The sequence below is a fragment of the Neophocaena asiaeorientalis genome, unplaced genomic scaffold, assembly GCF_003031525.2.
Source record: "Neophocaena asiaeorientalis asiaeorientalis breed wild unplaced genomic scaffold, Neophocaena_asiaeorientalis_V1.1 scaffold654, whole genome shotgun sequence".
Lineage (NCBI taxonomy): Eukaryota > Metazoa > Chordata > Mammalia > Artiodactyla > Phocoenidae > Neophocaena > Neophocaena asiaeorientalis.
The window spans coordinates 617677-628711 of record NW_020175495.1 but is presented as its reverse complement, the minus strand read 5'-3'; the positions used below and the strand labels follow the sequence as shown (position 1 = coordinate 628711).

At 37.7% G+C, this 11035-nt stretch overlaps 1 protein-coding gene across 1 annotated transcript in view; it reads right to left on the bottom strand.

Annotated features, from left to right (window-relative positions):
• Positions 1-7: 7 nt before the first annotated feature.
• Positions 8-11035, bottom strand: part of ATP11C (ATPase phospholipid transporting 11C (ATP11C blood group)) — an 88074-nt gene continuing 77046 nt past the window's right edge. Inside the window, exons 27-28 of the mRNA XM_024768935.1 lie at positions 10120-10273; positions 8-1000 (exon numbers count right to left, since the gene is read on the bottom strand). Of these exons, the coding sequence (XP_024624703.1) occupies positions 938-1000; positions 10120-10273 (217 nt within the window). The 3' untranslated portion in view covers positions 8-937. The remainder of the gene's footprint in view (positions 1001-10119; positions 10274-11035) is intronic.

Genomic DNA, 11035 nt, shown 5'->3' with positions numbered 1-11035 from the left:
TCCCAAATCGGCAAGTTAAAAAAAAAAAAAAAGTGCTGCATATATGCACAGATGCAACCTCTTTCAAATAAAAACCATTAACAGTTTGAAATTAAGCTATTCTTCCTTCCTCTCCACAAAAAAAATGATAAAAGACTGATGTTCAGAATGGCCTTTATTTTTATGTAACTGTGGTTCTGCCCATCTTGCCTCAGATCCCAGTAAAACTAATATTGGAAAAATCTATTATATCTTAACTATTTTGAGGAGCTACCGATTGGAAATGCTTTCTTTTCAAATCTAGTAGCCTTACACTCATTAAGTGTAATCCAGAAGAACAAAAATAAATAATTTCTTTTGATTTTTGCAAAAATACCCAGCGTTAACATTCTTTCCACCTTTCAAGTTATTTGTTGGCAAGGATATTCTATCAAGACAAAATTAGCACGTGGGCGAACAGAAAGGATTAACTACTATCTGATGCACTGATTTAGTCCTCTTATATTTTCAAGTATTCCTTTCATATGTTGAAAAAAATAATTTAACATTATCATTCAGCAGGAACAAGAAATGTGATCTAAATTGCCTATTTCTTCTGCCAGGCAAAAAAAGTAATATTAGCAAAATCTATTCATTCCCATTGCATGACTTCTACTTTATACTATTGTATTTAAATCCATTCAGAGTTCATGGGTTAAAAGAGCACCCATTTGGTAGTTATTTTATTCTATCTAAAGCCAGAAATCCTAAATATTCTTGCTTTCAACCTTCATATAATTCGTAACTTAGAGCTTTGGCCATAACGGCTACTTACAATAACTGTAAATGCTTAAGAGAGTCATTTGGTATCTTAGTGGACATTTACTCTGAACCTTAGACATAAGATAGTGGTTTAGTTTGTTGCATATCAAGTATCCTGAGATGATAACTTTTTGTAGTTGCTTCTTCATGCTTTCTTTTAGCTGTAACCACTGTCAATATGCTTGTAGGACAATAACATAGGCAGTTCAAGATTCGGATTCTGAAAGATTTAAAATACACAGAGTTAAAAGTTTTATCTTAATAATAATGTAAAACCACCTGTTCAGCATTTTCAAAAATAAATCAAGTAGTAAATTTTGTTATGAGAATAAAACAATTGTTTTAACAAAGCTGCCAAGTTTTATTCACATGCAGGGAAAAAAAAAGTGACACAATAACCAATTTTGAATCCTTTATTCATTTGTCAGCTGAATAGATTCAGACTTGCTCTTTGCTTTTGGATTGCTCCAGGGTTCTTTTAAGAACTTTTACCACTAGGACAGCAGAGGCTTAGCTCACTAAGATCCCTTCTAGTCTGTGAGGGACAGAAGGGACATGAAAACAGGGACATTTTATTTAACTTTCTATCTCTAGCACCTAGCCCAGTGTCTGGCGCACAGCAGATGCTCAGGACATGTCGAATGAATGCATCAACTGCTTTTTGGTTGTTAATTATCACAAAGTCTGAAGATACATTGTTTTGAAAGACTGTTATGAAAGTACTTTTCCTTTACTTAAGGAAACATGTTTCCTCTCTGTAATATTGAAGTTAATTTTCTTTTTGGTAGATCATGTATCTATGAGTCAACTGACTCCTGTTTTTCTTATTCATCATCTTTTTAGAAAGGAAACCACAGAAATCTCCCTAAGAAATCTGTAGATTCTTCTTTGTCCTCTAAACACTATCACATGCTATGATCAGGATGGGGCATGATAGGGCAACTGATCAGTGAGTATAAATCAGGTATGTGGAGAAGTGGAAGTCCTACGTCAAGGGAGTCAACCTGACCCTTGATTCTCCACTCAAAAATCCAACTTTTTAAAACCTGAGTAGTGGAGGGCCTTAAGGGGTGTACTATTTTCTCCCCCTTTAGGTGCACCTTCCTTGCCATACTTGGACTAGAAGTTCTTTAGAATACCTTCCATTCCTTTTGATGTTCCATTTTCTCATATTATTTCTTCAGGTAGCAGGGTCAGGGTGACCCTAACCAAAATAAGGTTGCCATTCACATCGAGAACTTATAAAAGGAGTCAGGCAGTTCCCTTATCAACCAAGGGACAAACTCGGTGGCTAAACTAATTGCCAAATATTTTCCTTGGAGAAGAAATAATGTCACATGAAAATATATTCCTAGAAGAAATAACTACATTAAAAATAAAACAATCGTTTTTTGAAAAAAATTTCCTCAGTTATGTTAGGCATTGTAGGAGTTAAGGCCCTGGAGAGACCAAAAGCAGTAGCAGTGTCTGCTACCCAGCCTAGTCTCCCAAACCACAGACCAAGCTAAGGCAAGCAATCCAGGGGGATACAAAATTCACTGGAAACAGTATAGCTAAGATGCATCACACAGCTTAGGACAAGGCTATCTGGAACAAAACAGTCAAAGACTTTGAAGGCTACTGGGAAGCAGATTCATTACTGAGGGACAACATAAGCAGGTGAGTCACTCCAAATGGGTAAAAGGATGTATGTAGACTGAGACAAAATGAATTGGCTTCCAAAATAACACTGCAGATGCAGACTGTGATGAACAGTAGGAGATAGAAGAACCAATGGATTCAATCCATTAGCTCAATTTTTATTCTTTGCTGGAGGGTAGGGAAGTTGACAGATGATGAAAACATGGGCCTATGAGGTGGACTCACAGTTGTTAGCATCACAGCAAACTGACCTGCAACTGTCATTCATGATGATCATTCATTTTTATGTGGGCATGAAAGACAGCCCTGCCCTAAGCCATATAGAGTTGTTTCCAAGCTGACAAGCTTGTAAACCTCATTCATGAATTATTCTACATTCCCATGGATGGATAAAAGACCTTTAAAGGTCTAGGGTGACAGAGGTCCCTGCAGTGGGAAACAGAGTACTCGTAGAGGAGTCATTCTGAGTTCAAGGATTTCTCCCATGGCATATCAATTCCCTCCAAATCTTTTTTTTTGGGGGTGTAAATGAAACAATGTTATAAAATTAATTCACTCACTTTTGGAAAAATTATCAAGCATTCTATATGATTAGGCTAGCATCCCCCTGAATGGCTAGGAAAGGTTTTACCTCTGAAAGTTGAAACATTTAGCTGGAATAAAACTTGACAGTACAAAAAGTGATTACAGTAGATTGGTTCATTAACATATACTTGGGGATCAGACATTTACAAGGACATTAAATATATACCTGGAAACACAGACACAGCACATGGAAGTACAAACACATTGAATTATTTTCACATAATTCCCAAAAGAACATGCAGTGCTAAAACTGACTTGATATTATACAGATGCAATTTTGGAATATTTATTTTCAATTTTTCCAAATCATCTTTTAAAATCAAAATTATATTTCCTAATCAGTATTAACATGCATTTTCACATGATGTCATGACAACATGCCCCTTATAAATTAAATATACTGTATTGCCCTTCAGTTCTGGAAAATGCCTAAAATTTTATTTGGGGGCTTAGCAAATTTAAAATATGTATTCCTCCATATTCCAAGTAATGCATCTTTATATTTTTGCAAAGAATAGTATAAAGTTCACCACACCAACAGCAGAGAAAATTTAGAGAGTGATATTTTCATTTTTTCTTTATAATGCTGTTAATCTGTTTCTTTAAAGCCAGCCCGCTTGTTTAACACTAGGTACCTGTTACAATATATTAGATTCGTCTGAGAATGCTCGTAAAAGAAGAGGTCTGACTGAAGGTCTGGTGGATAATGAGTCAGATGCCTTTTTACAGCTCAGATTTCTCTGTAATAGTGAGGTAAAGATACTTAAAGCATTTGAAGATTGGTTAACCCACCTGGTTATAAAAATGTAGGAAGAAAAAAATAATTTCCTACAGACTACTCCTCTGGCCAAAAGTACAAATGATTACACTACAGCAAATGCGTAACATTTAAATGAATACATTTAAAGACCTAAGAAAGTCTCCAACTCCAGTTGAATTGTTTTCATGGTAGAAGAATACAGACATTAGTAGTACGTGGCAAACTTGGGTTTTTGAAATGACACTGGTTAAGTTATGCGGTTGATGAAGTCAATATGGTTCGATTAGTAAACCTTACCATCCTTTTGGTGAACACCTCTGAGAGTTGTGCCGGTACTGCGAGTGTACTGAACAAAGAGAAATTTGTGCAAAACATTCCTGTCTTAGTGAACAGACTAGCTGTAACACACTGTGGCTTCTACTGCCACCAGGAACCAATGGGACTACAGACCTACAGTCCAAGTTTTTGAAAATCACTTTCTCTCCAGTGTGACAATTTGAGAAGGTGAACAAATGATTAAAGGAAAATGACAAAATATTCTTAAGTATCAATAGAAGATGTAAAGATGAGTCATGAGAATTTTTCATAAAGAATCAGAAAATGATGTCAAGCAAATGAGAATGCAAGCAAGTTGGTACATTAAGAAAGGAAATCACCTTATTCACTCCAAGAGAAACTGTGATTGCTGGAAGTTTGAGAAAGCATGAAGATAGTAGATGTTCCTGAGGAAGGGAGGCGTTTCGTTACCTTGTTCACAATTGCACAAAAGGTGGAAAATTGCAGTAGAAAAAAGAGAAATGCAGAAACCAAAAAGAAAAAAAAAAGTAAATATTCTCTGAAATGTAAGACATTTAAAAAGAAACCTTGAGAATTCGAAGTTGAAATGACGTTAGTTTTGAAGACGTTACTTTCTGAAGTAAAAGTAGAGTTAGAGTTAGGAATAGTCTATTATATGAGCAAACTACTATTTCTCTGTATAGCAATTAAAATTTTTTTTTCTTAATGGGAAAACTGACTATTTTGAATCAAGTAATTTAAAAATATGTTTCTCATTGAAATAAAGCTCATCTCTAATCATTAACTCAGTAGCTTACACTGTTCAAAATCCACTGGTCAGAGAGCTAGGCTGAGGGTCCATCACCAGTCTATACTGAAGTAACTGTCTCCCCTATCCAATTGCACAGATGGAATATGAAGGGACTGACTGCCCTTGGGCAGTTCCAGGTTAAAAACCTAATCAAAACTAACATAATGGAAAAACTGTTGGCGAAACCACACTTCAGTGCCGTTCACCTCTGAACCAATCTTTAACTTCCTTTATTCTAACATAATTTGATCAGTTTCCCCCTTTTCTCCTATAGAGACTCTTTAAAAGCGTTGGCTGAAGAGCTATGAATTTTTCCTTTAAAACACTTAGAAAAAGTAAAAATCGATAACTTACAGTTTAATCAGAAAACCTAAGAGGCTAGTTTTATTTTTTCTTCTTCTGTGCCTGAAGCTATAGGCTAATTTATAGACTTGGTTTTGGTATTGCTCAAGCAAAACAGAAGATGAGTGGTCAACTATGCAGATGAGCTTAATGATTCTGCTAATCAAGATTACCCATATTATCTCCTTAGCAGCTAATGGAGATACGCTTACAAAAAGAAACCAGCTAAAGTAACACATATATCTAACAGAGTCTAATAAACATTTATACTTATAAAGGCAAATATTTTTATTTATTCATATATATTTTAACATAACTACATTTTTTCCTGTTCACATTTTACCTTAAATACAGTTGGTGACATGTTGGTAACATGCAAATTACCAATTGATAAAGCTAGAGAAATAAATATTTCGTTTCTGAGAAAAAAAATTTTAAATTGCTCTGTCTTCTATTTTGTGGGCAAAAACCTTGCAACAAGATTAACATGATACCAAATCACCCACCCTGTGTTTAAAATACAAGCCCATCTATTTAAGACTGTAACTGAAACACATTTTGGTGTGCTCAAAACCTTGTTCCCAACGGTCAGAGATAGAAGTATTTCTAAGAAGTAGACATTTTAGGGGTTAATAGGTTACTTTATAAAGGAAAACAAAAGAAATATGAAAGTACAGAAGGCAGCAGAGAGCATGGAAAGATTAAAGCAATAAAAAAACGGATACAGCTAGCAACTGGTTGGGGGAGGGTGAGAAGGATGGGAGATAACTAAAACAGTATGAAATTTCCACATTCCTTTGCAGTCATCTAGAGAGCTTTGACTGGCTCAAGTAGCAGTTTGTCAAAGAGGCCAATGCATAAAGGTTCCCCTCAACAGCCACGATGTTAGGATTCAACTTTATATTTGTCTAATTTAGATGACAGGACTGTTACCCTTAGAATTCTTGGTTCTATGTGACACTGTCAGGATTGCAACAGTAATCATCATTGTCACCATTGTTATTATAAGGATAAATTGTATTCTCCAAAGTGCTTTCTCTGGGAATTTTGCTCAGACACCTGACATTCTTCCTTTTCCTGTCTTCCACTCTGAAAGAGCTCCCTGAGTAATGGAATGTTTCCTCTTGTTTGTGCAAACCTCACATGCAAGGTATGGCCATGTTGCTGGGTCCATTCTCATTAGATTATAGTGTTTCCATGTCTACTAGGCAAAGTCAAGCCTCCTTTAGATCATGGTGGTTTACACGGGAAAACTTTACATAAAGATATGTGGAAAATTCCTCCGCTGGAAATGGGAACTGGTATTTACCAGTTGGCCAGAAGGTCCAGGTGTATTCCACTGATTAAGAGACAGCCCAAGAAATATGCTTAAGAGGGGACACAGCTTTTTGAAATACCAAAATCCTAAACTTTAAATTTCCTTTAAAGTGTTATCTGCTGTACCACTGTTCAGTGCTCCATGATAGTTTCATCATATACTTGTCAGCAGCGTGGCGATGAGGCTTTGTCAGTTTATAAGCTAAAGAAAAGACCTATGATCCTTAATGATGGGACTCTAGCTCAAGAATTAACTACATTGCTGAAAATAAGGGTCTGAAAATATTTACCCCTGAGTTAAATGAGTGGGGGAACCTATTTTCGAAGAGAGAATTCTTTCTAATGCTAATATCATGACAGAACTCAGCTGTGGTGGAGGCTTCTGGAGGTAGTGACTTGGACCTTGAAATAGCCCAGCTGTGTTACAAGCCATAGTATTGAATCTACTGTTCTGTTTATACCTGCTTACAGAAGTGTTCCAAATAAGTCCCCTTTATAACTCAACTAGAGTGAGAGCTCCTTGTGAGAGGGAGCTACATCTGATTCTTCTCTGAATGATTAACACCTAGTACAGCAGCTAGCTTACAGTCGACCCTCGGGCAATGTGTGCTGAACTGAATAGAATTCAACAGAAGGCTGCTTCTATAATTGTTAAATGTAAATGGTTTAGCATCTTTCTCAAATGCCATAGACATTTTCTCTACCCACTGCTGAGTTCCCTTCTTAAAGCAGCTGCCAAGACTCACAGGAGGATAGCACTGGCAGTCTACTTACCACAGGCATTTCTGGCTCTACATGCAAAGGATCCCTAGCTTACTGGATGAAGTCAGGGGGATCTTCTACCTCTAGCTCGGGACACACACTTTACCCCATTAGGGATTCTGTCAGGTATGAGGCTGACCCGGTGTAAAAGAGTCCTTTGCGTTTCTTTACAATGAGGCCGATGTCTTAGCAAGGGATATTGAACAAAGTAGGAAGTCACCCAGGATGCCAGACTGTTGGTCATTAAAATACTCTTTTCTCCTTTATTTTTGAAGTGGCCTCTGCCTCTTTGATGTGGCCAACTAGAGCCTTGTGTAAATAGATGTGACTTATCAGAGTAGTCATAGCTGCCATGTTTCAGTTGGCCTTTATGCATTCATATGCACTACTTTGCTCTTGCATTTTCTCACAAGGGGAAAAAAAGAAAAAAGAAAAAAAAAAAGGCAGTGCTGCTGAGTGCCCACAATGTTTTGTCTCATCTGCAAGTCTCACAATCCCATAGAGTCTGAAAAACCATTTAGCCTTTCAGACTCTGGATGTAAAGAGAGATGTTCATCAGTAGGTGGTTCAACACATGTTCACTGGTTCAATGACGATAGGAATAAATGAATGAATGAGTGAACGAATGAAGGTGATTATGGAAATTCTCCTGGTTGTTCTAGCATATCAGCATGCCAAGCTACAGTACAGACACTGGAATTCCTCCTATCATGGACATAATCCATGGCAAACAAATCTCATGCTAAACCCTGGAAACATTCTACACTGCTAAGTAAAAAGGGCCGCAGTCCCAGAACTCCATGCTTTCGTTCAACAGAAGTTTGGAATCTGCTGTTTGCGTGGAAAGAAAATGTTCTAAGTCTTTATCTGTGACTACCTTGTAGCATCTCTCCATTTAACTTATATAAAAACATTTAAAATATTTAGTAGCCATTTAGTTTATATAAAAGTCACCTCTAGGGCTCCCCTGGTGGCGCAGTGGTTGACAGTCCGCCTGCCGATGCAGGGGACACGGGTTCGTGCCCCGGTCCGGGAAGATCCCACATGCCGCGGAACGGCTGGGCCCATGAGCCATGGCCGCTGAGCCTGCGCGTCCAGAGCCTGTGCTCCGCAACGGGAGAGGCCACAACAGTGAGAGGCCCGCGTACCAAAAAAGAAAAAAGTCACCTCCAGCCAGTGTCTAATTTTTTTTTTAAAGGGCTTAAGGAAGAGGATAAGATGATATGTTTGAAGGTTTTGATTTCTGAGATTTTTGTCTCATCTTTACAGCATGAAGCTGGGTGTGAGCCATTATTTAGCATGAGCTCCATTACCCCAAATAAGAAAAACATCGAGGAACTCCTCAAAGTGTACTCCCAAATAAGGAGATCCTTCCTAGACAAATCTCTATTACAACAAGGCACCAAAAGATTTCTTACTGTGACATTTTCTGTTTGGCTTCATGCAAATTGCCACTTGAGCCATTCTGGGAGGAACCTGTTTTATCCCTGTTCAACTGGTATTAAAGGTATAATCAGACAAGTAAATGCCACTTTTCCATTCTAAGACTAAACATCAGGCTGGAGGGAGTTAGTAGGGGGTCTACCGGAAGGATTAGAGAGAGATTAAGCCAGTCTTAGGTTAACGTTACTGTGTGCAGTTCCACCCATAAGGCATGCAGAAGCAGGGAGTTAAGGCCAGTTCTGACCACCTAACTATATAGTGATTGGGCCGTGTATAGCAAGAATCAATGTGGCTTATGCCACTGATAATCTACTGCTTTTGAGTGGGGCTGAAGCTCCTCTCTTATACATCTAATCACTGAAGATTTTCCCACTATAATCATTTTAGTTCCCTATTCTGCATGATGCCAACCACTGGAATCAATCAATAGGAAAAAAAAAAAAATCAAGGCAAGCCAGTTTTGTGGCTAAAATGGTTGGCAAATTTAATGAAACAGATCAGGTAGATATAGCTTAGTCTAACTTCTTGAAAATATTGCCTTGGAGGGGCTACAAGATCTAACTGGTGTCAATATGATCGAAACAGGGTTTTGTTTGGCAAAATGAGCTAGTGTTGGTAGGAATATGACATATTTAATTAACATGTTGGTCAAAATTTGCCAGAAGTTATATTTTCAAGGCTAATCTATCCCTTTCAGTTTAAAGGCTTTTTCAGAAAGGCTCAAAAGATATCAGACAATGCAGGGCCAAGCGATTAGGCTGACAGAGGGTAATAACTTCTCATTCCCGCAAAAAATTTACCGTATAAGCAGCAAAAATAAAAACACACTCATAAAACAATCTTGAATTTTTACAAGTGTGTTCAAGAGGGGAAGGATGTAGAAACCACATCCAAGGAATTCTCTTTGGTTCAAATATACTGCTGGACAGACAGGGCTAGAAGCAACACAGAGATTAAGCAGCACTATAATTAAAGGAAGGGGAAAGGTTTGAAAGAGGCAAATTGGGATTATCAACTAAAAAAAATCTGCAAACAACCCATGGGGAAATCTCTAAGGTCAAAGCTGGAATGTTGGTGTGGAAATTCCCAGTGTGAAAATTCTAGGTTAAATTAAAAAAAATCATTTTTTTCTGTTTAAAATTCCATATGGAGCATATGAGATACTCCATATGGATTGCTAAAGGTCACATAGAACACTATTAAGGAATCTACTTACCACCTGCATTGGATAACGAAGTTTTTTACTATACTTTTTATGCAGAAGAGGAAATTAAGTGATGAACCTGTAAGGAGGGGTTTAACATGCTGTAACTAATGCAATTCTCTAAATAAAGTTTTTAGTTCACGGCAGATATTGAAGCCCCTTCCAAAAATCAGGTGGTAATATAAACTTAGTTCTTACCCTGGCACTTCTTCTTCTTACATTCTTTAATACTATCAGGAGAATCTCAGGGAAAAGGCTGATAAATATTAGAAGAACTATGGCCAACCATGTGGATACAGAAGACAGCATTTGAGCAAATACAAAATACATTCTCTGTTGTTTGAGAAAAGGCCTAGAGTGGAAAGAAAATACATAATGGAAAAACAAATCAGTTCCTGTTATATGAAACAGTAGTGTAACTGAAACTTTTGTATTTAAAAGGAATCCTTGTTATGTACATTAATAAAAATAATTTTCTTTAGGACGACCCAGAAGTAGTAAACCGATTTCATTTACTAAATGTTTAGAAAGAAAAGGAATGATAATCAAAGGGGAAAAAAGATGTTAAAATGCATTTGACTTGAAAACAACTAAGCGATCAATTTTAAAGCTGCCAACTGGAGAACATTTATTTGCATTAGAAAATGCTGGAGGGCTTCCCTGGTGGTGCAGTGGTTAAGAATCCACCTGCCAATGCAGGGGACACGGGTTTGAGCCCTGGTCCGGGAAGATCCCACATGCTGCAGAGCAACTAAGCCTGTGCGCCACAACTACTGAGCCTGCACTCTAGAGCCCGTGAGCCACAACTACTGAGCCCGCGCGCCACAACTATTGAAGCCCACGCGCCTAGAGCCCATGCTCCGTAACAAGAGAAGCCACCGCAATGGGAAGTCCGCGTGCCGCAACGAAGAGTGGCCCCCGCTCGCCACAACTAGAGAAAGCCCGCGCAGCAGCAACAAAGACCCAATGCAGCCCAAAATAAATAAAATAAAATAAAATAATTAAAAAAAAGAAAATGCTGGAGCTTCAGAGATATTCACAAGAAATGATGATTAATTTTTATGCTAACAAACATTTTACTTCCTTGGCTGTTTTTTTAATATAAGAAAGGATT